General features: G+C 52.8%; 4 protein-coding genes across 10 annotated transcripts in view; 3 read left to right on the top strand and 1 right to left on the bottom strand.

Moving 5' to 3' along the window:
- Positions 1-1,451, top strand: part of NUP98 (nucleoporin 98 and 96 precursor) — a 123,427-nt gene extending 121,976 nt beyond the window's left edge. For all 7 annotated transcript variants that reach the window (XM_040630789.1, XM_040630790.1, XM_040630791.1 and 4 more), the window contains one exon: positions 95-1,451. In XM_040630789.1, coding sequence (XP_040486723.1) covers positions 95-312 — 218 coding nt within the window. In that variant the 3' untranslated portion in view covers positions 313-1,451. The remainder of the gene's footprint in view (positions 1-94) is intronic.
- A 6,833-nt stretch (positions 1,452-8,284) lies between these two features.
- On the top strand, positions 8,285-12,342 carry CHRNA10 (cholinergic receptor nicotinic alpha 10 subunit). Its single transcript, XM_040631317.1, has 5 exons — positions 8,285-8,353; positions 8,479-8,889; positions 9,297-9,451; positions 10,198-10,730; positions 11,401-12,342. Exons 1-5 carry the CDS (start codon positions 8,285-8,287, stop codon positions 11,856-11,858), a joined length of 1,626 nt encoding a protein of 541 aa, XP_040487251.1. The 3' UTR covers positions 11,859-12,342.
- Positions 12,343-13,140: 798 nt separating this feature from the next.
- ART1 (ADP-ribosyltransferase 1) lies at positions 13,141-17,325 on the bottom strand. The gene is made up of 4 exons (XM_040630680.1): positions 17,085-17,325; positions 16,002-16,782; positions 14,856-14,897; positions 13,141-13,341 (listed from the first exon to the last, which is right to left on the bottom strand). The coding sequence occupies exons 1-4, from the start codon at positions 17,154-17,156 to the stop codon at positions 13,247-13,249; spliced, it is 990 nt and encodes a 329-aa protein (XP_040486614.1). The 5' UTR covers positions 17,157-17,325; the 3' UTR covers positions 13,141-13,246.
- A 3,340-nt stretch (positions 17,326-20,665) lies between these two features.
- On the top strand, positions 20,666-25,364 carry ART5 (ADP-ribosyltransferase 5). Its single transcript, XM_008707286.2, has 4 exons — positions 20,666-22,074; positions 23,041-23,770; positions 24,368-24,400; positions 24,487-25,364. The coding sequence occupies exons 1-4, from the start codon at positions 22,018-22,020 to the stop codon at positions 24,588-24,590; spliced, it is 924 nt and encodes a 307-aa protein (XP_008705508.1). The 5' UTR covers positions 20,666-22,017; the 3' UTR covers positions 24,591-25,364.
- The last annotated feature ends 44 nt before the right edge of the window (positions 25,365-25,408 follow it).

The following is a 25,408-nucleotide window of genomic DNA, read 5'->3' on the forward strand; positions in this document are numbered from 1 at the left end:
CTGCTTCCTGCCTTTATGATTATTATACCTCTGCCCCGTTGCCCGCCCTTAACCACCCCTCATCCTTGATGCCCACTTCATTTTTTCTCTGCAGACATGGCCAAACGTGCAGCCAACCTGCTGCGGGTGGTATGGAGCCTTCAGCGTGCCCCTGAAACAACCTCCGACTCAACACCAGACCCTCAGCGAGTCCCTTTGGGCCTCTTGGCTCCCCACGTTGGCCAGCTCCCCATGCCTGAGGACTATGCCTTGGAGGAACTGCGCGGCCTCACACAGTCCTACCTGCGAGAATTGACTGTTGGGAGCCAGTGAACCCCAAGTTCCTCCCACCACACTCACATGCTCATTCACACTCAACACACAGAGATCCCCTGCATTGAGTTGATTGGCACCGTTTGCCATTCTCTTGGTTGGCTATGGAATCCATCCCCTTTTCCTGCTGCCCCAAGCAGCATCCTCGATTTGTTCAGGGCTTTTCTTAATACTGAACAAAGCATAAGGGCTTTTAGAACCCAAAAAGGAGCCAAGTCTCTTTTTTACCATCTTTAAGACCACTCCCCCCCTCCTTTTTAAAAATATGGTCAATAAAATACCTTTCACAGAATTCCCCCCAGAGAACCAGGGAATCCTTTCCACCCTCAGCTGTTCTGGATCTTGTGACCCTCCATGCCAGCCTGCTACCCTGCTCCTACCTCAGCCCTTTTATACTAGGACAATTGTGTTGATCAAGGACTGTCTTTCCTTAACAGATAAACTATCCACAGAAGGAAGGAGAATTTGTCTCAAGGAGGTTGATGAGTTAACACTGTTTTAGAGTCAAAAGAGGGTTGGACTGAGGAAGCAGAACAGTCTTTCTGACTCATTTAGGCAGAAGTGAGTGCCTGCCGTGGAGGGATGAATCTCCCAGGCTTGTTTGTTCCTGCCTCGAATGTCCCATGAGCATCAAACCTTTCCTCCTACCATGTGCGGGAACTCTTGGTCACAGACTCCATGTCTCCGGGAAGCTCCAGAACTCAGTTTGGTCCCTGGTTTTCAGTCATCTTGCTAGGCTTCCTGTCTGGATTTGCCTGAAGAGTTTGGATAAAACATGACAGGTTGGGTAGCCGTCCCTGTCCTTCCTATTCTAGCCCAGAGCATTTCCTACCCATTGTCTACAGTCCCAGAACATAAAACCATTACTGAGGCAGGCAAGGAGCTGGGCTTTATGGGCACGTGGAGGGCCTTTGCTACTTTGCTGTCAGCTATGGGGATTCCCAGATAAAGGCCTGCGACAGCTCGTATTAGGGCTGTCACAGACAACATGGCCACCTCTGGGTCTTTATGCATGAAGATTATGTAAAGGTTTTTATTAAAAAGTATATATATATATAAATAAATGACCTAGATTATTTTCCTCTTTTTCTGAAGCTACTTTCTTAAAAAAAAAAATAAAATGTTTATAGCATTCCTGCTATTGGCTTTCCCTTTGTGTTTTTTGAGCCTTCTTACTCCAAGGATCTTTACAGTGGCCTCAGTTGATTTACAGTCTTAAAGGGAGATGGGCCATGGGTTAAAAGAAAGACAATCAAAGACTAAATTTATTAGGGCAAATTTAGGGTGAGGGGGTTGAGATTATTAATCCTGACTGCTTGTATTTTTTTTTTAAGATTTTATCCATGTATTTGAGAGAGTGAGAGAGCAGGGAGCAGCAGAGGGAGAGGGAGAAGCAGACTCCCCACTGAGCAGGGAGCCTGATGCAGGGCTTGATCCCAGGACCTGGGATCATGACCTGAGCCGAAGGCAGACGCTTAACTGACTGAGCCGCCCTGGCACCCCAAGAATTTGAATTGTATGTCATATGTAGATGAATCCCAAATGTGTTGTTTTGCAAATGAAGCTAAACAGATAAAAATGTTTAACTTTCTGGTCTGTTCTATATGTGCACTACTTCCTTGCTGTTCTGAAGCATTCTTGAAGTTAGCCTTTATTTTGCCCTTGAGGTATTGTGCAAAAAAACAATTTTTTTTTTTTTTTGTAAACTCTACCCCAAGCATGGAGCTCATGACCCCAAGATCAAGAGTTGCATGCTCTACCAACTGAGCCAGCCACGTGCCCCAGCAAAACATTTTAAAGTGTAATTTCTTATGGACCCAAAAAACTGAATAATTGCTGAAGAAAATGGTACAGGAAAAAATATCTTTCACCCTCACACCCATTCCTCCCAAATACCAACCACTCACTCTTATTTCTTTCTTCTTTGGCAGGTACAATAAACCTGCATTACATTAGTTACGAACCAACTAAATTGATTTTAATTATATATTTTACACTATTATATAGAAAAATTAACTTTTGGTGTGCATTTCTATTAATTTCAACACATACAGATTTGTATAACCACTCCACAGTCATAATATAAACTGTTCTGTCACCCAAAAAACTCCCACTTCCTATCCTTTTAAAGTCACATCCTACTCATCCCTAACTCCTGGCAACTATCCTCCTTCACTATAGTTTTGTGTTTGCTTGTTTGTTTTAAGATTTTATTTATTTGACAGCGAAAGAGAGAGCCAGAGAAAGCACAAGCAGAGGGACCAGCAGAGGGAGAGGGAGAAGCAGACTCCCCGCTGAGCAGGGAGCCTGATGTGGGGCTAGATCCCAGGACCCCAGGATCATGACCTGAGCAGAAGGCAGACGCTAAACCGACTGAGCCAGCCAGGCACCCCTATCTACAACCCATTAATGTATACAATTACCCTTATACCAAAGCTAGACAAAAGACACTACAAGAAAACTACAGACCAATATCTTATATGAACATTGGTCCATAAATCCTCAACAGAATACCAGCATAATAGAAGGATCATACACCAGGACCAAGTGGAATTTATTTCTGAAATGCAAGGATAGTTCAACATATGAAAATCAATCAATGTAATAGACCACATTAACAGAATGGGGAGAAAAGCACATGATCATCTCAATTGATACAGAAAAAGCATTTAACAGAATTCAATATTCTTTCATGATAAAGACACACAACAAACTAAGTAGAAGGAAGCTACCTCAACATAATAAAAGCCATAATGGGGGTGCCTGGGTGGCTCAGTTAGGCGTCCAACTCTTGGTGTCGGCTCAGGTCATGATCTCAGGGTCCTGGAATTGAGCCCTGTGTCGGGCTCTGCACTCACCAGGGAGTCTGCTTGAGGATTTTCTCTCTCCTTCTCCCTCTGCCCCTCTCCCTATTCCCACTCTCTCTTTCTTCCTCTCTCTCAAATAAATAAATCTTTAAAAATAAATAAAAGCCGTAAGTGAAAACCCACAACAAACATATTTTATGATGCTTTTCCTCTAAGATCAGGAAGAAGGCAAGGATATCTACCTTCACTTATATTCAACATAATACTGGAAGTTCTAGCCAGAGCAATTAGCAAAGAAAGACAGATAAAAGACATCCAAATTGGAAAGGAAGAAGTAAAATCTGTTTCCAGATGATATGATCTTATACGTAGAGAACCCTAAAGATTACACCAAACAATGACAACAACAACGACACAGTTCAACAACACGGTTGGAGCTCAGAGACGATTCAAGTAGCAGCATACAAAATAACACGCACAAACCAGCTGCATTATATACACGAATAATGAACAATCCAAAAACGGAAGGTACAAAAGCAATTCCATCATCAATAGCATCAAAAAGAATAAAATCAGTAAGAATGAACATAACCAAGGAGGCCAAAGACAGGTACTCTGAAAACTGTAACACTGCTTAAAGAAATTAAGACACAAATGGAAAGACATCTCACTTTCATGAAATGGAAAACAAAATGTCCATACTAACCAAAGCGATCTATAGATTTAATGCAATCCCTCTCAAAATCTCAATGGCTTTTTTTTTTCGGGAATAGAAAAGTCCATCCTAAAATTCATACGGAATCTCAAGGGACTCTAATAACCACAATAATCTTGAAAAAGCACAAAGCTGGAGGACTCACACTTCCTGACTTTAAAACTTACTACAAAGCTATAAGAATCAAACAGTGTGGTGTGGGCATAAAAACAGACATACAGACTAATGGACTAGAACAGAGAGCCCAGGAATAAACCCTCACAGATACGGTCAAGTGATTTTTTATAAGGGTGCCAAGACCATTCAGTGGGAGAAAGGACAGTCTTTTCAACAAATGGTGCTAGGAAAACTGGATATCCACAGGCAAAGAAATGAAGTTGGACCTTTATCTAAACACCATACACAAAAATTAAGGATAGGTCAAAGACTTAAATGTAAGAACTAAAACTACAAAACTCTTAGAAGAAAATATAGGGTCAAAGCTTCACAACATTGGATATGGCAATGATTTATTGGATATGACTTCAAAGTGCAGGCAAAAAAATAATATATAGACAAATTGGACTTTATAAAATATTTAAAGTTTTGTTCACCAAAAAAATAAATCAACTGAGTAAAAAAGCAACCCTTAGAATGGAAGAAAACATCTGCAAATTATATACCTCATAAGGGATTAATACCCAGAATACAGAGAGAACTCCTAGAACACAACAACAACAAAACCCAAAGCAATAAATGGACAAAGGACTTAAATAGACATTTCTCCAAAGAAGACATACAAATGGCCAATAAGCACGATATGATGCTCAACTGCTAGTTATTAGGGAAACGTAAATAAAATACAGTGAGATACCACCTTATACCCATTAGGACGGCTAGTATAAAAACAAAACAAAATAACAGCTTTGGTGAGGTTGTGGAGAAATGGGAACTCTTGGACCCTGTTGGTGGGAAAAAAAGACATTATAGCCACTGTAGAAAGTGGTATGGCGATTCCTCAAAATATAAAAAACAACTATCATATGACCTAGCAATTCCATTTCTGGGCCCATAATCCGAAAGAACTGAAAGCAGAGTCTTGAAGAAATATTTCTACTTCCATACGCGGCAGCATTATTCACACTAGCTAAAACGTAGAAGCAACCTAAGTACTCCTCAGAGAACGAATGAATAAGCAAAATGTAGTATATACATAAAATAAAACATATACGGCCTGAAAATAAGAAGTTCTGACATGTAACAAAATGGGTGAATCTTGAGGATATTATGCAAAGTGAAATCAGCTGACCTCAAAAAGACAAATACATGATTTAGGAACACCTGGGTGGCTCAGCTGATTAAGCGTCTGCCTTTGGCTCAAGTCATCATCCCAGGGTCCTGGGATCGAGCCCCACGGCGGGCTCCCTGCTCAGCGGGGAGTCTACTTTTCCGTCTCTTCCTCCCCCTGCTCCTGTTCTCTCTTGCTGACGCACATGCACTCTCTCTAATAAAATCTTTTAAAAAATGACAAATACGTGGGGCGCCTGGGTGGCGCGGTCGTTAAGTGTCTGCCTTCGGCTCAGGGCGTGATCCCGGCGTCATGGGATCGAGCCCCACATCAGGCTCCTCTGCTATGAGCCTGCTTCTTCCTCTCCCACTCCCCCTGCTTGTGTTCCCTCTCTCCCTGACTATCTCTATCTCTGTCAAATAAACAAATAAATAATCTAAAAAAAAAAAAAAAAGACAAATACGTGATTCCACTCACATGAGTTATTAAGTCGAAATCATGGAGATAGAAAGTGGAATAGTGGTTGCCAGGGGCTGGGGGCTTGTGAATCTAAGTGTGTGTTCCTGAAGATAGAATATTCTATCTAATTCATTGGGATTATAGTATAAATACTTTTGGTTGACGACTGTGCATCAGGCAATATGCTAGGCACTTGCCTTGTGTTACTGCTTGTCTCATTTAATCCTTAAAACTTCTGAAGTGAGGACTGTCAATCCCATTATCCTGTATAAGAAAACAAACCCAGAGAGTTTCAGTATCTTTCCCAGGTCAGACAGCTCATAAGACAGAGCTGAAAGTGACTCTAAAGCCTGTGGTTTCCCTGCTACCCAGTGTCAGCTATGGTGTCTGGGCATGGGGAGAGCACTGAGACTCAGAGCGGGATGGCTGTAGGGAGCTGGAGGTGAGGATGTGAGCTGCACTTCCTGCTTTGCGGGGCCACCCGGAGCAGCCTAAGGCTCAGCCCCATTCCCACCAGGAGGGGACAGCTTGCTTGGCACAAAGTGCCTAGCCTGGACAGATGTACTCCATCTCTCACTGGAGGCAGAGCTGACAGTCTAAAGGGAGCCTCAGGTGGGTGGGGAGATAGAGTAACTGGGTGATGGACATTAAGGAGGGCACGTGATGTAATGAGCACTGGGTGTTATATGCAACTGATGAATCACTGAACTCTACCTCTGAAACTAATGATACACTATATGTTAATTAACTGAATTTAAACAAAATAAAACTTAAGAATAATAAAAATAAAGGGAGCCTCAAGAACTCAGCAATGGGGATGCCTGGGTGGCTCAGTCAGTTAAGCATCTGCCTTTGGCTCAGGTCATAATCCCAGGGTCCTCAGACTGAGTCCTGCATCGGGCTCCTTTCTCGTCAAGGAGGCTGCTTCTCCCTCTGCCTGCCTCTCCTCCTGCTTGTGCCCTCGTTCTCTCTGACAAATAAATAAATAAAATCTTAAAAAAAAAAAAAAAAAGAATCCAGCAATGGTGGCAGAGCTAGGAGGACAACACCATCCACGGCTCTGGCCCCTCACATCCTTAAGCCCAGGCTTTTGCAGATCCTGACCCCAGCATCTCTGTGCCCTCCAGCACCCCAGGCTGGGCTTGAGCTGAGCTTGGGTGCTGTGTTACAATTTGAATAATTCAGGTCCCAGTAACCTGAGGTGTCAGTTTCAGTTGCTCTGTTCCCGTGGGCACAGATGTCCCAATCCTGTAAATAAGCTAATGAAAAGGGCAAAGGGGAGGGGCCTGCAGCCCTGGGCCTCAGAGGGCTCAGAGCTGATGGAGAGTCCCTGCCCCTGTCCTGCTGAGAATGTGCCAGGCTCATCCGGAGTCCAGGTATGGGGGACAGAGAAAGGAAGTTAGGGGGCTGGAATAGAAGCAAAAAGGAAGGGAGAGAGGAAGAGGGGGAAAAAAAAGAAAGAGAGAGTGGAAGGAGGAAGACCAAAGTCAAAGAGGCAGAGAGCAAGAAAGAGTCCCAGAGGAAAAGACAGAAGGAAATGGAGACAGCGAGGCTGAGTGAGAGGTAAGGGGGTGTGGGGGAGTAGAGACAATGGCAGGGGCAGAGGCCAGAAGAGGCAAGGACCAGTGGAGGAGAATGAGCAGATGCCAAGATCAAGTACTAAAACCCAAAGGCAGGTACAAATAGGAGGGTCAGAGAACTGGAAGGGCCGCAGAGCTCCCCAGCAAAGATCTCAGTCTTACTTCTGACTTCCAGGTATCGTCCACACCATCTTTGCCAGCAAAGCCTGATGCTGCCCTCAGTCAGGCCACAAGGGTCACACCCAGAGACCTGCCCTACTTCTTGCTGTGGCAAGGCCATGGGGCCCAGGAGCCACCACCCCAGCCTCGGCTTCTCTGTCTCCAGCCTGGGCCTTCTGTTTCTGTTCTCACTGCTTCCAGGTGTGACGTGCAGTAAACCAGTCCTGCCTCTCTGGGCCCTGCTACTGTTCTCTTCCTCCCCAAATCTCCCTGCACATCCGATTTCTCTTTACTCCTGTGCTGGGAACAAGCGCTCTATCTGGGTAGCGTGGAGGACAGAGGTGCTGAAGAGGGTGCAGGAGACCTGCCTGGCTGGGGTGGGAGCAGTGATGGAAAAGCCAGGGGGTGGGGGTGAGGCAGATCATGAAGGGCACTGAATGGCAGACTGAGTTTGGACTTGATCCAGCAGGCAATGTTTTAAGCAGCTACTGGCCTGGTCAGAATTGAGTGTTTAAAAGCCTGATCTCAGAAATGTAGGAGCCGTGAGGAGGCTACTGCTGGGTCCACTCAAGCTGCAGGGGCAACTAGACATTCAAAGGATGCCCAGCAGCCTGGCTGGCAGGACCTGGGTACTGGGTGGGTTGCAGACAGAGGGGGGCAGAAAGGAAGGATAATTTCCAGATTTCTGGCTGAGAGCACCAAGGGATGGGTACTGTTGGCTGAGATGGGGAACACAGAACAAGGAACAGGTTACAGAGCATGGGGGGAGGAAATGAGTTCCTATTTTGGACCCACAGAGTTTAAGGTGCCAGTAGGACATTCAGAAGTGAACTGTTGTATTTATGGGTCTGGAGCTTAGGAGAAAAATCAGGGCTTAAAAAAAAAAAAAAAGGACAATGACAGGATTCTGGGGAACAATACTTGGGTCAGGGGCTGAAGACAATGTGGTGTGTCACTGAAGCCTAGGGAAGAGAGTGTTTTCAGGATGGAATGGCCCATAGCATCAGAAGCTTTGAAGAAATCCACAGAAGTGCAGCTGGATAAGTGGAAATCGGTTTGAGAGACGGCAGGGGCTGGTGGCAATGGGGTTCACAACACCTGGGTGAGAGGCGGGACTCCTGTCACCTATTTGGGCCCCTCTGGCATTTGCAGTAGGGCAGGCAGAACCCAGGTCCTTAGGAAGGCAAAGGGTGGGGAAGAAACCTGTCGGCCTTGCTCCAGAAGACAGTACCAATTCACGCCTTGGCCTCACTTCGGCGGAGGCACTCCTGGAAAGAACGGGAGCCACAGCTAGATGGACAGAGCGGACATCAGGAGGGCCAGTCAGGTGGCCGTGAGGTAGCAGAGCAGGTGACAGGGCCCCAGCCTTGTGGGGGTGGAGGGTGTGAGCAGAGGCCCCTGGACAAGGGCCTCAGATGGACAACCCTTCTTCCTGGTCCCCCAGAGTGCTTGGGAGCCGAGGGCAGGCTGGCTCACAAGCTGTTCCGTGACCTCTTCGCCAACTACACAAGTGCCCTGAGACCTGTGGCAGATACAGACCAGGCTCTGAACGTGACCCTGGAGGTGACATTGTCCCAGATCATTGACATGGTGTGTTGTGGTGATAGTGTCAAATCATGGGGTGGGAGTGGGGGGTAGTGAGAGACTGGGATTATTCTCCAAACAATTCTTTTCTATAAATGTTAGTATTAACAATAAAAGATACTAACTGTTGAATACTAACTGCCGGGTGCCCACAGTGTGCCCAGCACTTTGCACACTTGNNNATTCCTGCCTAGCAGGGATTATCACCCATGTAACTACTAAGGAAACTGAGGCCTAAAGAGGAAAAGAGACTGTCAAGGTCACATAGCAAGGTCGGGCCTGGCTAGGAACTGGACTGTGAGCCAGCCGGGTTTGTGGTTGTGTCCAGAGCTCTGTAGGTGAGTGTGTATACCCAGAGAAGGGTGTGCATATACATGTGTCCACGTCTGTGCCCACTCCCTGCCCCCCACTAGGATGAGCGGAACCAGGTGCTGACCCTGTACCTGTGGATCAGACAGGAGTGGACAGACGCCTACCTGCGATGGGACCCCGATGCCTATGGTGGCCTGGATGCTATCCGCATCCCCAGCAGTCTCGTGTGGCGACCAGACATCGTGCTCTACAACAAGTACTGCCTGCCTGGGCCCCTCCCCTCTCCTCCCCCCTCCCTACAGTTGCCCTTGGCTCTAGGTATGCACTGATTCCGCATCCCCCCAACCTAACCTGGTTGCCCCACGGCCCCGGAAGCTTTTCCCCCAGGACCCTCCTAAGCTGCCAGGAGCTCACAGCCCCTCCATAACACCCCCACTTTAGTCTGTCCCAAGCCAACCCATGCTGAATGTCTCCTGAGAACCCACTGTGTGCTCCAGGGCTACTTCTGGATCTCTCACAGAGGGGGTTCTGGGGCACAAGTGCCTCCTGATGGCATACTCCACCCTTGCAGGCGGGCTCCAAGTGTCTCAGGACTCCCTGAGGGCCTGCCTAGGGACTTCCTCCAGGGCCTAACCCTCTGGAGCATTCCTTTATGCCACAACTGGTTTAGCAGTTGTTTCCCAGACAACATACGACTCTGCATATTTTCCCCGGGGGCCCTCTAGGAGATTCGCGGATGACACTACGCAGCCGGGTGCCAACTTTTACAGATGTGTTCTCACCCTGGCCTAGATCCGTGTCTCCTTTGGGCCCTTAGGTGCCACCCCTTCTAAGCCTCCAAAGGCTCACAGATCCCTCTGGGCCACCCCCTCCACCCTCTGCGCGACCCCTGGTAGTCCCAGGGCCCCGCTGGTCAGAGCGCAGCGGCAGGGATCTGCCCCGGCCTCCGCGCGCGCAGCCGCCTCAGGGCGCACCCCCCCCCCCAACCACCTGCCCCCGCAGGGCGGACGCACAGCCGCCGGCCTCCGCCAGCACCAACGTGGTTCTGCGGCACGACGGCGCCGTGCGCTGGGACGCGCCGGCCATCACGCGCAGCTCGTGCCGCGTGGACGTGTCGGCCTTCCCGTTCGACGCGCAGCGCTGCGGCCTGACGTTCGGCTCGTGGACGCACGGCGGGCACCAGCTGGACGTGCGGCCGCGCGGCGCCGCCGCCAGCCTGGCCGACTTCGTGGAGAACGTGGAGTGGCGCGTCCTGGGCATGCCGGCGCGGCGGCGCGTGCTCACCTACGGCTGCTGCTCCGAGCCCTACCCCGACGTGACGTTCACGCTGCTGCTGCGCCGCCGCGCCGCCGCCTACGTGTGCAACCTGCTGCTGCCCTGCGTGCTCATCTCGCTGCTCGCGCCGCTCGCCTTCCACCTGCCCGCCGACTCGGGCGAGAAGGTGTCGCTCGGCGTCACCGTGCTGCTGGCGCTCACCGTCTTTCAGCTGCTCCTGGCCGAGAGCATGCCGCCGGCCGAGAGCGTGCCCCTCATCGGTGAGCCGCGAGGGCGCGGTGGGGCGGGGGGCGGGCGGGGAGAGACTGTCCCCCTCCCCCGCAGGCAGAGGCTCGCGGGCCTGCACCGGGGCGGGGCCGGGAGCGGGACAGGGACGGGCGCCGCAGAGCAGCCCAATTCCGTGCGGGCGGGGGGCGCGCATGCCTCAATCAGAGATTGAGGGGAGAGGAGTAGGCCCCTCCAGGAAGGACACCCCACCCCTCACCTGTCATAACAGGCAAAACGCCTTGAGTCTGGCTGTGTGCCAGGCGCTCTCCTAAGCCCTTGCCATTTTTTGAATTAACTCAGAGAGGCGTCACCACAAACTTAGGAGGTAGGTTCTGTTATCCCGCTTGTGCCCGAAGGATCAGTAACTTGCTCCAGATGGTGCTTGTACCATTTGAGAGTCTGACTTCCATGGATTGCGGGGCAGTGCGGCGTCCAGCGGTGAGGAGAACGATTAGGGAGCAGAAGGCTTCTGCGAACCCACTTGTAAGAACAGGGGATGAGGAGATCTTGGCCCTTCCTTCCTTCCTGGCTCCATCCGTTGGGATTGGAGGGTCCTGAGAGCCTCACGGTGGGTGAGCTGCTGCCAGTTTGTGTTGAGACAGCGGGCAAGCTCAGGCCCCCTGAGTTTTTGTTTTAGGCTCCCCCTCACTCTCTCTCTTGCAGGGAAGTACTACATGGCCACCATGACCATGGTCACGTTCTCCACAGCGCTCACCATCCTTATCATGAGCCTGCACTACTGTGGTCCTAGTGCCCGACCAGTGCCAGCCTGGGCTCGGGCCCTCCTGCTGGGACGCCTGGCACGGGGCTTGTGTGTGCGGGAACGAGGGGAACCCTGTGGGCGGTCTAGACCACCTGAGTCACCCCCCAGTCCCCAGCCTCCTGACGGAGGGGCTCGCCCTCCACCAGTTGCTTGCCATGAACCACGGTGTCTGTGCCGTCAGGAAGCCCTACTGCACCACGTAGCTACCATTGCTAACACCTTCCACAGCCACCGGGCTGCCCAGCGCCGCCATGAGGACTGGAAGCGGCTGGCCCGTGTGATGGATCGCTTCTTCCTGGGCATCTTCTTCTCCATGGCCTTGGTCATGAGCTTCCTGGTGCTGGTGCAGGCCCTGTGAGTCCCCGGGGTCTGGTGCAGCCACAGCCCTTCCAGACAGGGATGGAAAGGCCAGGTGGTTGTTGACTCTCTGGTAGGCAACCCAGTCTCTCCCGCTGTGCCTGAGAGCCTGGGACACCCTCTCTCCAGAATCAGCGCGTCTGACTTCACAAACCGCAGGGATCAGTCGTCTATATACCCTAAACTTTAAGGGAAATTCAGAGCTCGCCACTCCTCTAATTCCTACGGAAGAGGAACTCTAAGAAGGGCCGAGATCAAAACCGTCCTGGAGGGACTGAATTGACTTTTGACGCTGTGTGTTAGAGCTTTTTGTGGCGAGAGTGCAGGTTATATGAGAAACAGAACAACCATGTTTCCTTGTCTTTTCTTCCTTCCTTGGTGGCTGTTGTGTTAGGGACTTGATCTTGCCTGTTGCTGCCTAGGGACTCAGGGAAGGGGATTCAGGATTCATTCTCTCTTTTCCGGAGCAGGAGGCCCCACGTGGATTTGGCTCCAAAGCCCCAACTCATAATAAAGAAAGCGTGTGCTTAGCACCTCTTTAATGTCCTGTTTTACCCCTGGGGCCTGTGGTAGTGGAAGTTGTGGCAGAGCCAGGTTTGTCTCTCTAGAGACAGGAGCCTTAGGACGCATAGATCAGGGCAGAAATTATGTCTTTGCTGACAAGAATTCACCTGAGCACTCAGTTGAGACCCTGGCAGAGGCCCTAATGCTGTCTCTGCTGTCTCTCCTGCTCTCTACCCTCTGGAGCCGGAGCCAGTCCACATCATTCCCACACGCTGACATTCAGAGAGCTTGAAAGTGTCCAAGGTGGGGCAGTGCAGAGATGAGCCATTCACAGGTGTTTGTTCCTTTCTGACTTTCACACGTTGTCCGGGACCACCTCTGTGCTTTAGACCCCGTCCCTGCCCTCGGGAAGTTCACAGTCTGACATGGGAGACAAACACTGACACGTGGTGTAGGGAAGCACCCAGGGACCTGTGGGAACAAAGAGGCAGGGCCCCTAACCCAGCCAGGTGGGAGAGGTCAGAGAAGGCACCTGGAAGAGCTTTCCAGGTGCACATGTGAGGCATTTGAATAACAGCAAATACCGTGGCCCAGTGCTTTCCTCCCCAATCCCCCCCGCAAACTAGTTTAATCTTCAGTCCAAGTGAGTTGTTGCCTGCCCTAGAGACCCCCACCCCTATTCAGTGTCTCACTCTTAGAGCCTTGGGTAAGGCTCAGTCCCGAGACTCCCTTAATTCTCCATCAGCAAACCTGGCAGCTGCCAGAGAAAGTCCCAGAGTTCCCTGCAGAAGGAGTCACCATGGCTCCTGGCTGCTCTTAGAGCACACACGAGGCCGCCATCCCCATGTCGGGTTGAGGCAGCATGTTGGGCAGGTGGGCTGTCGTTCAGTGTTGGATGGGTCGTGGAAAGGTTCCCCCAACAAGGACCCAGAGCGGGAGTAGGAGGGACCAGACTGCAGAAGCAGAGCCTTGACCCATGGCTGCAGGAAAAACAGAGGCAGAGAGAGAGGTTTCGGGGTAGAATGAGGTACACAAGCACGACAAAGAGGAATGAGCAGAATGGGCTGGAAACACCCACAAGGTGCGATGGGAGCCAGAGATGAAGAGCGAGAATTCAGGGAGGACGGCAGGCAGGTGAAAGAGCCCTAGGTCCCCTTCCAGAGGTCACTAGGAGGGTCTATGCCCTTGCCTCCTACTGACACAAATGAGCCATGGCAGGGTGGGATGAACAAGGGGAAGCCATGTGAATGGGCCCTACTGACGCCCATCATTGCCCTTCTGCCCAACCCCTGATTACTGGTGGACCCGGGGCGCGGGGGGGCGGGGGGGGGAATCCTAACGTGGTCCAGTGCTTGAGATGACATTACCCACACTCACACGGGTTGGAGCCCGGAGATCTGGATTATGACCCTGGCTCTGCTCCTCACTCATTCTGTCCCCTTGGGCAGGTCCCTTCTGTCTCTGGGTCTCCCTTTATTATATAATGAGGGTCATACTCCCTGTTCTCCCCCCTTCCAATAGTTTCTTGTATGTAAGGATAAAATGAGATGGTGTCTGGGGAGAAGTGGGGGCCAGGTAGTGTGGTGGTTGAGTTTGGCTGTCTGGACCCCACCCCTTACTAGCTGTGTGTGTAGGGCTGGTCGCTTCCCCTCTCTGCGCCTTATTTCTCTCATCTGTAGAACACGGGCGATGACAGTGCCTACACCACTGGGTTGTGCTGAGGATGCCTGGAACTCTGAGTGGTACTGTGTCATGAAGAATGGTGGGAACAAAATGCAGGCTGGGGCTTCGTCCCGCCCACTGTTCACAGAGCCCTGGGGGAGGGAGGAGGGACCCAAGGGAGAGTAGTGGCTGCAGTTTCATTCCTGGGAATGGCCTATTCCAGTCGGTTACCCTGGAAAAGCTCCTTCCCACCTGGAGAAATGAGGCCCAGGCAGGCCTGGGTACAGCAGGTATTCAAGGGAAGAAAAGAGTCACAGAAGGGACCTGGGGATCACCGTCTAATACGCTCATTATACGGGTAGGGAAACTGAGGCCCAGAGAGGGATTGATTGGTCACAGAGTTAGGATGAGAGCCCAGGTCTCCAGCACCCAGGGCCTGACCTTGACCTTGAAAGGTGGTCTAAGGGAGCCCTGAGGGCAGTAATAGAGACCGTGGGTTCTGCAGCTGAAGGAGAAGGCCCAGGGAGGACTGTGGGAGTGGCCCTTCCCTCCATCCCCTCAGTGCAGCTGGGATCTCTCTGAGGCCCAATCAGTGGCCTCCTGTGAGGGAGGGGGCATCCCCAGACTGGGGTGCACGTGTGTCAGCTTGCATGACCACTGCCCCGTACACACATGTATGTCCTCTTAAGAGAGGCTCACCACCCCCACAGGGGTGGTGATCAATAGGGGGTTGTTTTCCTTTCACGAGGGATATGCATCTTGGAGAAGAGGCCAACCCCAGGGCAGCCCGCTCATCCTTGAGCCGAGCCCCATGGAAGCTTGCAGCTCTTACCTGAGTTACCCAGACGGCAGGGCCTAGACTTGCACTGCTTGTCTGTAGGGAAGAAACAGTAAAGAATCAAAGTCTCAGTAGCTCCCAGGACAGGAAGGAACCCAGAACCCTGTGGTCCATCCCCAGCTTGTTCCTGCAGAAGCTGGGACATTTTCCCCTAACTCTGCTTCCTTCTGGTGAGACCTCCCTTGCCTGCGTTTGACTTGACCCATGAGCCGCAGAGCTAGAAGGGAACCAGCCCTCAAAGCCAGGGTCTCTTCTGGGGGCTCCTCCCGCTTCCTTGCCTGTAACTTTGCCTCCCTGTGTAACTACCTCTCCCTTGCCTTGTCGCAGCCGAGGAGGCACTGGTTCGTGTACTTTGTGTGTCTTCCTCAGCTTCTGTTGACTCATGCACCCCCATGATGCTGTTCAAGGTGGGAACGGAAGCCACACTGGACCTTCTCCCATTGTAAATGTGGTCCACAGGTTAGCCAACAACCTGCCTCTAATTATGCGAAGTGGGCCTCCCAAGGCCCTGGGCATCACTCAGCCAGGACCAGCAGCCCATAGCCCCTTCAGAGATTAAGAACCTGGGCCTGTCCTCATGATTCCACCTCTGGCCGGTCCTGGGGGACAGACAGGAAGAGGATCCACGACCTTTGACAGCCTGGGCTGGGACTTTGGGGCACAGCACCCAACTGCTATCTCAGCACCCCATCTGCACCCCCACCCAGTCCACACGACAGCACAGGGTTTCCATTCAGCTGAATACACGTGCTCTTCTTGGAAACTGAATTTGGGGCTCTTACTCATACCTGGCAACAATGGTCTGGGTGTCAGTGTTGTCGCCAGAACTTAATTGCCTTCCAGCTTCCAGCTGGAAGAAAAGCCTGACCAGTTCTGTTTGGCCCTCAATGGGCACCTGGCTCGGTCAGGAAACCCTCTTCAGCCTCCCAGCAGGCAAGTGGCCAGCTCCGGCTTAGGTACCTCCAAGGACAAGTGGCATACTCCCTCAGAAGGCTGTTTCCCCTTAGGTGCACAGGGTGGGGGGACAGAGGTACAGGGTCCCCCTCACTGTTCATTTGATTGTGGTATTTGTACGTGTTCCCTGAGACCAAGGGGGAGCCCGTCCTGTGCACAGGTGCCGCCCGGCGTGAGCCTGCCTACCTTTAATGTACTCGCAGTTGTACGTGCTGCGCTTGCCCAGGGCCCGGAGGTAGACGCGGGCGGGGCCCTGCGCCGGTCTGCTGGCATTGATCACCTGGAAGGTCTCGAAGGGGGGGATCAGCACCTCCTCCTCCCCGGGGAAGAAGGAGTAGCCCTTGATAGGTGCCCCAAGGCAAGTCCAGATGCCAAAGAAGGTGTCCTCCCCAAACTGCTGGGCTGCAACATTCTGCAGGGACGCGGAAGCAAACCCCCCCAGCCTTACGGTGGCCCCGGGCCCCGCCGGCCGGAAGCGCAGGCCGTGCACCCCTCGGAACACCTGGCGGCACTGGGGCGAACGCTGGCCCCTGCCCAGCAGCTGTAGGGCCTCGGTCAGCAGGAAATGGAGTGTCTTGAAGGAGAAGTGGTGGAGGTAGTAGGCTCTGGAGCGGCCTGCCTCGCGCACGGCAGCGTTGAACTGCTTGTGCAGGGGGTTGTTGGCGGTGTAGGCCAGGAGGGCCACCCCATGCTCATCGCGGAAGCCAGGGGGTGGCGGGGGCAGCTGAGTAGGCCTGGGGCCCCACTCTGGCCCCCAGGCCTGGCGTTCCCGCCATTGGCTGCTTGCCAGTGCCCAGCCGTCAGCATACACTTTGTTGGCCTGGAACTCGGTTTGGTTGAGATCTGGAAGGGCGGCTGTCATGGCTGCTGCACAGCCGTCATACTGGTCATCAAAGGAGGCTGGGGCCATGTCTAGGGGCACTTCTTGAGAGAAGAGCTCTCGTCGAGTGAGGGGGTGGCTCTGGGCCTGGTGGAGAGGGAGCAGTAAGGACTGAGAGGGTGAGCCTCAGGACGATGGGAGCCTATCATCCAATTTCTCCACTTAGAGGAGAAGGACACTGAAGGCCCCAGACGCATCTGCACGGGAAGGGGGTTGGAACAACTAGCTGCACACTCTCAGAGACCGGGGTCTGGGGCTGTCCCCTCAGGCCGGGCGAGCACCACTGGAAACTTCAGTGTCTCTCCTCCCACGGCTGCTCCTCCCAGGGCTCAGAGGAAGCTAGTGGTGCAGCTCCCTGCTGGCGTGGGCACAGTGCAGGATGACCGTACCTGACGAGCTTCCATGAGGCCCAGGCACACAAGCAGCAGAGACATCATGGCAGGAGTCTGCATGTTGGACATAGCCCTGGACAAGTTACTGTCTCTCTTTGGGTCTCAGTTTCTTCATCTAGAAAATGAGAACATTAATCTACAGTTTAATAAACATTAACAGACACCTAGTCTGTGTCACTCCCAGTGCTTGGCACAGAGTCACGACATCAAAGTGAAGGCTCAGGGCACCTGGGGGGCTCCGTCGGTTAAGCGTCTGCCTTCAGCTGGGTCCTGGGAGTGAGCCCCACATCAGGCTCCCTGCTCAGCAGGGAGTCTGCTTCTCCTTCTGCCCCTCACTTTGTCAAATAAATAAATAATCTTTAAAAAAAAAAGCAACCAAAAAACAAAAAGAAATGAAGGCTCAGAAGAGAAAGAGAGGACCCTTCTTGCTGGAAAGAACATGGGAGACTTCCTGGAGGAGGTGTTATCTGAACAGGGTCTTGCAGGAAGAATAGAAGAATAAGGCTTCAGTCAGTGGAGACTGGGATGGGAGTGGGATTTGGGGTGGGAAGGGGATCTAGGGCAGCAGAAAGGAGAAGAGCAAAGGTGTTGGATGTAAAAAGTGAAAGATATTTTGTCCTGCATGGCAGATCCTGCGGTGTCTGAGCACTGGAAAGATGGGCAGTCGTGAAAGGTCTTGACTGCCACGGTGAGAGGTCTGGGCTTCACCCCGTGGGGGATGTGAGGCTGGAACAGGTCCAGGACTGGCTGGCTGCTGGGGCCATGGCAGTACTCCAGGGACAGGATCCAGCCGTCCTCCTCTCCCACAGTCCTGCTGCGAACTGGGCCCTCCTCCCCTAAGCCCTTCACTGCTTCCAGGACAGGCACAGGTGTAGACCCTCAGGGGCTGAGGGACAGGGTCCAGGAGGTGGGGAGAGGACGGGGTGGGGAGTGAGGCTCCAAGAAGGCGGAGCTCCAGTAGTTTCTAAATCAGTGCTGCTGCTGCTTTGTTTCTTTCATTACAAAGTAATGCATGCTTGTAGTGACAAGAAGAAAGTATGAATGAATCTCAGAGTCCAAGCCCCCATCTTCTTTCTCTCCGTGTCCTCTCTCACTCGTACCCGTGCCTGCTGTTACTGTGACAATAGTGTCCTTTAGGACCACTTGTGGTGCCCGTGCAAATAATTTAATCTGCCCTGCCTGCCCCGATCTCCACTGTCACCCCTGTGGATCCACCCTCCACGGAGCAGGGCGAGCTAAAGAACAGCTGGTCAGGGTGCTCACCTGCTTAAAAACGCTCTGTGCCAAACCCAACTGGAAGAAATATCTCAACATACAGAGTAAAAATGCAGAGATGAAAATCATGAGGGAAGAGATGAGAACACATCTAGACAGGAAAAAAAAAAAAGTAGCAAAACACAACTTCCCTCCATGCCCTCAGGACAGAGCCCTCCTCATGCTGGCACTTGAGGTGCTCTGTGACCTAGCCCTCCATGACCTCTTCAGCCTTGTGCCCCACCCCCCACCCCCGGCTTCTACAGAACAGGACAAAGCTCTTAGAGAACAAGCGAGGCTCCACTGCTTGCCCCCTGTGGTGCTGGACACGTTGCCGTCTGCTGGGGATGCCCTTCTCCTGCTGTCCACTTTTCAACTTAGCTTAGGGGTGACATTTTCAGGGAGCCCTCTGATTTCTCTATGCTCTGCAGTCACCCTGTGCTTTCCTCTGTCACTGTCCTAATCATACTGTGTTGCCCTTATGTGTCTGTCTTCCCTCCTGGCCTGTGAGTTCCTTGAGGGCAGGGACGAAGTATGACCCATGCTGTGTCCCCAGAGCTCAGCCCAAGCCAGGCACAGATGAGGCCTCCTGGAATGTTTGCTGGGAGTCTGAGAGGCTTCCTGGGTGCAGCTAACACTGTAGACCCCTGCAGAGCAGGTAAATTGATGACTTCGGTGGGCAGTGTTGGGGGGAATGGGGTGGGGCCAGAGCAATGGGGTGGTTATGGGAGGCGAGGAAATGGAGGCACTGGGCAGCCCCTTATATTTTACCTGCCCTTCTGTTTTTCTTCTCATCCTGCTCAAGGCACTTGTCAGTTTCTCCTCATCCAGATCCTCACTGAACATTCCCTTCTGGGGATGTGACTCCAAATTCCTTCCCCAGGAACCCCCCAATTTCCCAATGTCCCCAAACCCTCCAGGTATCCTAAACCTCTCCATCAAAGGTGCTATGGTCTGAATGTTTGTGTCTCTCCAAAGTTCATATGTTGAAATCCTATGCCTGCTGTGATGGCTTTAGAAGGTGGGGCCTTTAGGACATAATTAGTTCATAAGGGCTCTGGGATTACTGTTCTCATAAAGGAGACCCCACAGAGCTCCCTAGCCCCTTCCACCACGTGAGGACATAGTGAGAAGGTGTCACTTATAAGCCAAAAAGAGGGCCTTCACCCAACCATGCTGGCACCCTGATTTCAGACTTTCACCCTCCAGAACTATGAGAAATAAATGTCTGCTGTTTATAGGTTTTCCAGTCTGTGGTATTTCATGGCAGCCTGAACAGACTAAAATAAAAGGTGCCCTGAAATTGTTCCTAATGACTCCTAGAACTCCACCATCAATACCCCAAATTTCCCCTTTAAAAAAGTTCTTTCCCTGCCCTGTACCCAGGAGGAGGGTGTTGTGCCCCTTACCTAGGCCTTCTCCAGGAAAGCTGGTGTCAGTCTCCAGTGATGGCCACAGGGGGAGGGGAAAGGCAGGTTTCTCCTTTATACTATCAGTCCCCCCACCCCTTGTACCCACACAGCTGCTCAGAAATGTGACACTCCCCCATCTATTTCTGGATGTTGAAGGCTTGAGAACACTAGCCTGTGCCCTTTCTGCCCTGGGCCAGTGCACCTCCCATAAAGGAAGGAACCTCTGAAGCCGGAGAGAATGTGGGCTGAAGCATCAAGGGTCCAGTCTGGAACAACTGTGGGTTTGGTCCTGTGTGCAGCACTCCTGTCCTCAGTATCTTTTTACTTTGTGTTCCTTTTATGTGAGCATGGAAACTCACCTAACATGCAAGGAGAAATTCCCAGATTCAGGAGGCTGGGTCCGGCTGGCGCTGATTTGCTCTGTGATCTTGGAGGACTTTCTGCCTCACTCAGGGCCCCTGCTCAATGACGAAAGTTGACTCCATCTCTTGGGGACTTTCTTGGAGTTCCACATTTGGGGATGGGAGAAGCACTTCCATGTGGGGAGAGGACAAAACCCTGATCCCAGTGGATCTGGTCCCAGGGACTTGTTTCAGCAGGCCTGACTATCCCAGACTGCATCTTCTGTCCCAACAACTGCCCGTGCTCAGAGTCCTCCAGCATGAGAGGCAGTCAGGATAAACAGGCAAGATGTGGTTTTTCACAGTAATGGTAAACAATAGAGAAACTGATTTTCTGATCTAGGTGAGCTTTGGGATGGACCATCTCAGTGGAAGGGGACAAGAGGACTTGTCTAGAAGCTGTGTTTGCCTAACAAGTGCTCTGGTTTTTTGGGATGACACTTTTCCAACTCCCTCCGCACACTTCTCCAAGCCCAGACACATAGTTTGTCTTTTTTTTTTTTTGGTCTATAGGGAAGGATTTTTGGAGAAAGGATTCTAGAAGAAGGAAATTCTGTATTTGGCTAGCAGCTTGATGGAATGGGGCAGTGGGGATGGTGCTGAATGAATGAGCCAGACCAGAATGGAGGCCCTGAGGTGAGTCTAACCTTCTATGCCCACCTCAGTCCTAGCAAGCAGCAGGAAGCATCCCTTAAATTCTGACATTTGGGATGCCCAACTGCCCTGACCACTTTGGGAGTAATCCTCCCACCCCCAGGGCTCAGGCAGCCAGAAAGCTGTCCCCAGAGCTGCTTACTGATTTCTCAGCTGGTCCCTTCTCCCGTTACCTCTGATTGAGCATCCAAAACTCAGAGCCAGGTTATTTATAGACAGGCCCACAGCAGGGGAGGGGAAAGGCTAGTGTTTATAAACATGGGGTCACCTGGGTCTAAGAGATCCAGAGAGAGAGGGTCTGTGGAGGGAGCGGGGCTGGCCCCTGAGGATGTGAGACAGAGAGCTGGTCCAACCCTACTGAAGGGAAGGGAGTGGGTGGGTGCCGCTCAGATGCTGGATCACGCGTGCCCCAATGCGTGGGCCATATGCAAATTGCATGCAAATCAGCGAGTGCACCAGCAGAGAATTCTTGGTGGGCGGGACCCTCGTGGGTCTCCCGGGTCTAGTGGTCTGAGAACTGGGGCTCGGCCAGGTCGGGGCCCACCTGAGGGAGAGGCCAAGTCTCACAAGTCCCTCCCCCAACCCTGGTCTCGCTCGGAGCCAAAGCGGATTCTGGAGAAAAAGCTCGCAGTCTAGGGAAGGGGTGGTACGCCCCTCGGCCCCTTTCCGCGCCACTCCCGCTCCCCCACCCCGTGTCCGTTGTTGCAGAAGAGAGGTGTCGGGTTACCGCCGCGGGGGCTATAGTTAGCCACGGGACTTTGTTGATCCGTTAGACTCCCGGGACGGCGCAGCACCCGCCGGGACTTAAGCCCCCCGCCGGCCCGAGCAGTCAGTGTTCCTTCCCGCTGTCGCCCCTGCAACTTCAGGTGGGTCCCTGGCTCTCCGCCCCCTCCCCTCTCCAGGCAGAGCCAAATTATGGCTCCACCTTTACCATCGCAAGAAGGTCCCCGAGCAGAAGACGCTGCGCATGGGGGCTAGTGGGAATTTGGGGAGGGAGCCCTGGGGTTGAGCGGGGTACACAATAAAATCTAAAGCCCCGCCCACTCCCTTAGGCCCGCCCTTGGCCCCGCCCACACCCACTTGGGCCGGATCCTGGACGGAGACCCTTCACACCCCAGAGGAAAGGACCCTGGTCTCTGTCTCCCATCCCATCGCCAGTGGTGCCCTCTTCATCTGGACCTCGCCCTCCTGAGTCGCCCCCCAGGAAGGATGCTGGCGGCTCTGCTGATGGCTCTGAGCTACCTCGGCCTCCATGCCCTCTGGCAGGTAACTGGGAGAACCTACTCCTGCCACAAAGGGAACAGGTCAGGGGCAGACCCAGAAGAGGTAGACTGGGGGGCTGACTCCAGTCACTCCCAGGGACTCTTCTCTAGAATCTCGGTCATCTTAATCCTCTTCTTCTCAGGAACGTCTATCGCCACAGGGAGCCCCAAGTTCCCATTCTCTCTCCTAGAACCACCTCCACCCATTGGTCCTCTTTGGATCCTCCTTCCTTCACATCAGTCCTCCCCACGTCCTGTCTGCCACCACAGGCTCAGCCCCGGCAAACCGGCTTGGGCTACCTGTGTGCTGCCCTCCCGCAGCCCCTCCCAGACCAGGGCTTGACCTCCTCCACGCCACCCCCCCCCCCCCCCCCGCTCCCCCCCATTCNNNNCCCGCATGTTTCAGAATATGGGCTTCTAAAGCAGGAGTGGACTCAGGAGTCTCAGAGCTGACAGTGTCGTGGTGTGTGGCATGAAGGGGGAAGAGAATCTAAGGATGGGGACCAGGTCAGGTCATTGGACATTGGCTGTGTATTTGTATATCACCTGCATCCTGACTCTTAGAGCCAGAACAGCGCTTGGAAGTCATCTAGCCCCACTTCCTACCAGGGGTAGGAACTTCTCTAATGACAAAATGGCCCCTTCACGTTGTACAGAAGTGAAGATCTGTATGCTGTCCTCACAATATCCCTGTGAGGTTGGAAGTATCCTCAGTTTATATGTGGAGAACCTGAAGCTCAGAGAAGTTAAGAGACTTGCCCAAGAGCGCACAGCTAGTAGGTGGGGAAGTCACGATTTGAACCCATATCTGTCTCACTCCAGTGGCTGTGCTATTTAAGCCCTTGAGCTCTTGCCAAATTGCATACACAAGATATTTGGTCATAGAAACGAGATACTGTGTTTCTGGACTGATCTGCCACCAGGGCCCCTGTCCAGTGCTCTGAAGGTCTCCCCTTTCCTACATCCATAGGCCCAGGCTGTTCCCATCCTGCCCCTGGGACTGGCTCCAGACACCTTCGACGATGCTTATGTGGGCTGCACAGAGGAGATGGAAGAGAAGGCGGCCCCTCTGCTGAAGGAGGAGATGGCCCGCCATGCCCTGCTGCGGGAGTCCTGGGAGGCAGCCCGGGAGGCCTGGGAGCACAAACGCCAGGGGCTCACCTTGCCGCCTGGCTTCAAAGCCCAGCACGGAATCGCCGTCATGGTCTATACCAACTCATCAAACACTTTGTACTGGGAGCTGAACCAGGCGGTGCGGACAGGCGGCGGCTCCCGGGAGTTCTACATGAGGCACTTCCCCTTCAAGGCCCTGCATTTCTACCTCACCCGAGCCCTGCAGCTGCTGCAGGGCAGTGGGGGCTGCAGCAAGGGACCTGGCGAGGTGGTGTTCCGAGGCGTGGGCACCCTTCACTTGGAACCCAAGAGACTGGGGGACTCTGTCCGCTTGGGCCAGTTTGCTTCCAGCTCCCTGGATGAGGCAGTGGCCCGCAGATTTGGTAATGCCACCTTCTTCTCTCTAAGGACCTGCTTTGGGGCCCCTATCCAGGCCTTGTCTGTCTTCCCGGAGGAGCGTGAGGTGCTGATCCCCCCACATGAAGTCTTCTTGGTCACCAGGTTCTCCCAGGATGGAGCCCGGAGCCTGGTGACTCTCTGGAGCTATAATCAGACCTGCAGCCACTTTAACTGCGCCTATCTGGGTGGTGAGCCATGCATGAGGGGAGCAGGACTGGCAGGGCGGGGGAAATAAGCCAGGACGCCCCTTTGCGACACCCACTTGGTTAATGGGGAAGTCGAGGGCTCAAAGTCAGCTGGAATTTCTATTCTCTGTGACATGTTCAGCCAGTTCTTAGAGTCTTAGAAGTGTTTTCTGGATCTATGAACATTCTCAAGTGATTCTATAAATGTTCTTACAAGGTTCTATCCACTGTACAATCTAACTGACCAAAAGAGCCTGGTTAAGGAGGTTGATAAGCAGAGGAAAGTGACGGGGTGCTGCTTCAGATCTCAGGAGGCCCGGGCTTAATGGCACGGACGGGACATATGTACGCTGTTCCTAAGTGCCGAGACAGGGACAGATGGAGGAGCGGCTGGGGCCAGGCCGGGAGCAGCGATGGATCAGCGGGCTGGGGAGACTTCCCAGGGGCAGGAAGAGGAAAGAAAGTCAGAAGTCAGTGTTTAGGAGAAGGGAAAGCTGGATTGAGATTCCCTGGATTCCCACGCCGAGGTCTGGTGGAAAGGGAAGCTTGGGGTTGTGAGGCTCTATCCACGTGGAGGCCTCACCGTGCTGTCTGTTGCAGGGGAGAAGAGGCGCGCCTGTGTGTCTGCACAAAGTGAGTACCCCTCTGCCCCCTCCCTCAGCTGCTTCAATGCCCCCCAGCCCTGCTGACCCCTCACCTTCTTTTCTTCTCTCCAGCAGGAGGGCAGCCAGATTCCGCCTCCAACGGGGACTTCTCTCTGCTTTCCTGGAAGACCCTGCTCTTGGCTCCAGGGGGCTTCCAGCTCTCAGAAGCTGGGCCCTGAATGCCCAGTGTTTGCCACTAAGGAGTCCTGGGAACTCGTGATCTTCCTATGAAGAAGGGGGCTTTGAATGGCCTCGGAGTGGGAACGTGGTTTTGGACCCGCAGCCATTTCCCCAGGGATGGGGACCTACCCAGCCATCTCTCTATCCAGCCATCTTCCCTCCCAACCAGGATGCGGGGGGATCTGAGGCTCTGGCAGGGTGGAGGGAGCCCTGCTATGTGGTAGGGACTCCCTGGGACAAGCAAGGGTGGTATTACGATGGCCACTCAATTAAACAGTATTGCAGTGTGGTGACATGATATTTCCTGACTGGTTTATTCCATGAGACTAGACCACTTCCCCTGCTCTGGCCTTGTGAGACTCAGAGACTGAGGGACTGAAAGGATGACTTCTTGATCACTCCTAGACACGGTCCCTTGTGCAGACCCCTGTCACATACCAGAACTTACAAGCCCAGAAGCTTTCACAGCCAGCGATTCTTCACAACCTCCCGGAAGGAAGGAAGGAAGGAAGGAAGGAAGGAAGGAAGGAAGGAAGGAAGGAAGGAAGGAGGAAGGAAGGAAGGGGGGCAGAAGGATTCATTGGCCCATTTGTCAGATGAGGAATGTAAAGCCAAGGAAGGAAGCAACTTGCTCAAGGTCAAAGAGTATTGAAACCAGGCTCCCTGCCTCCCAGTCAAGAATTCTTTCCACGAAAGATTTGAAGGAACTCAAAGTAGGAGCCTAAGCCCCAGACACCTGGGACCCCAGAGCAAGACATTTCTCTCTGTCCTGCTCCCCCACAGGAGTCCATTTCAGGGGCGAAGGGGAGGGGGAATC

Source organism: Ursus maritimus, unplaced genomic scaffold, assembly GCF_017311325.1.
Source record: "Ursus maritimus isolate PB19 unplaced genomic scaffold, ASM1731132v1 scaffold_16, whole genome shotgun sequence".
In the NCBI taxonomy this organism is placed as follows: domain Eukaryota; kingdom Metazoa; phylum Chordata; class Mammalia; order Carnivora; family Ursidae; genus Ursus; species Ursus maritimus.

Coding starts and splice junctions, on each gene's coding strand:
- CHRNA10 (XM_040631317.1), top strand. CDS start 8,285: ATGGAATGGCCCATAGCATCAGAAGCTTTGAAGAAATCCACAGAAGTG. Junction 9,452..10,197: donor GACATCGTGCTCTACAACAA/GTACTGCCTGCC, acceptor CTGCCCCCGCAG/GGCGGACGCACAGCCGCCGG. Junction 10,731..11,400: donor CGAGAGCGTGCCCCTCATCG/GTGAGCCGCGAG, acceptor TCTCTCTTGCAG/GGAAGTACTACATGGCCACC.
- ART1 (XM_040630680.1), bottom strand. CDS start 17,156: ATGTCCAACATGCAGACTCCTGCCATGATGTCTCTGCTGCTTGTGTGC. Junction 16,783..17,084: donor GCCTCATGGAAGCTCGTCAG/GTACGGTCATCC, acceptor CCTCTCCACCAG/GCCCAGAGCCACCCCCTCAC. Junction 14,898..16,001: donor CAACTGCGAGTACATTAAAG/GTAGGCAGGCTC, acceptor TCTTCCCTACAG/ACAAGCAGTGCAAGTCTAGG.
- ART5 (XM_008707286.2), top strand. CDS start 22,018: ATGCTGGCGGCTCTGCTGATGGCTCTGAGCTACCTCGGCCTCCATGCC. Junction 22,075..23,040: donor GCCTCCATGCCCTCTGGCAG/GTAACTGGGAGA, acceptor CTACATCCATAG/GCCCAGGCTGTTCCCATCCT. Junction 23,771..24,367: donor TAACTGCGCCTATCTGGGTG/GTGAGCCATGCA, acceptor TGTCTGTTGCAG/GGGAGAAGAGGCGCGCCTGT.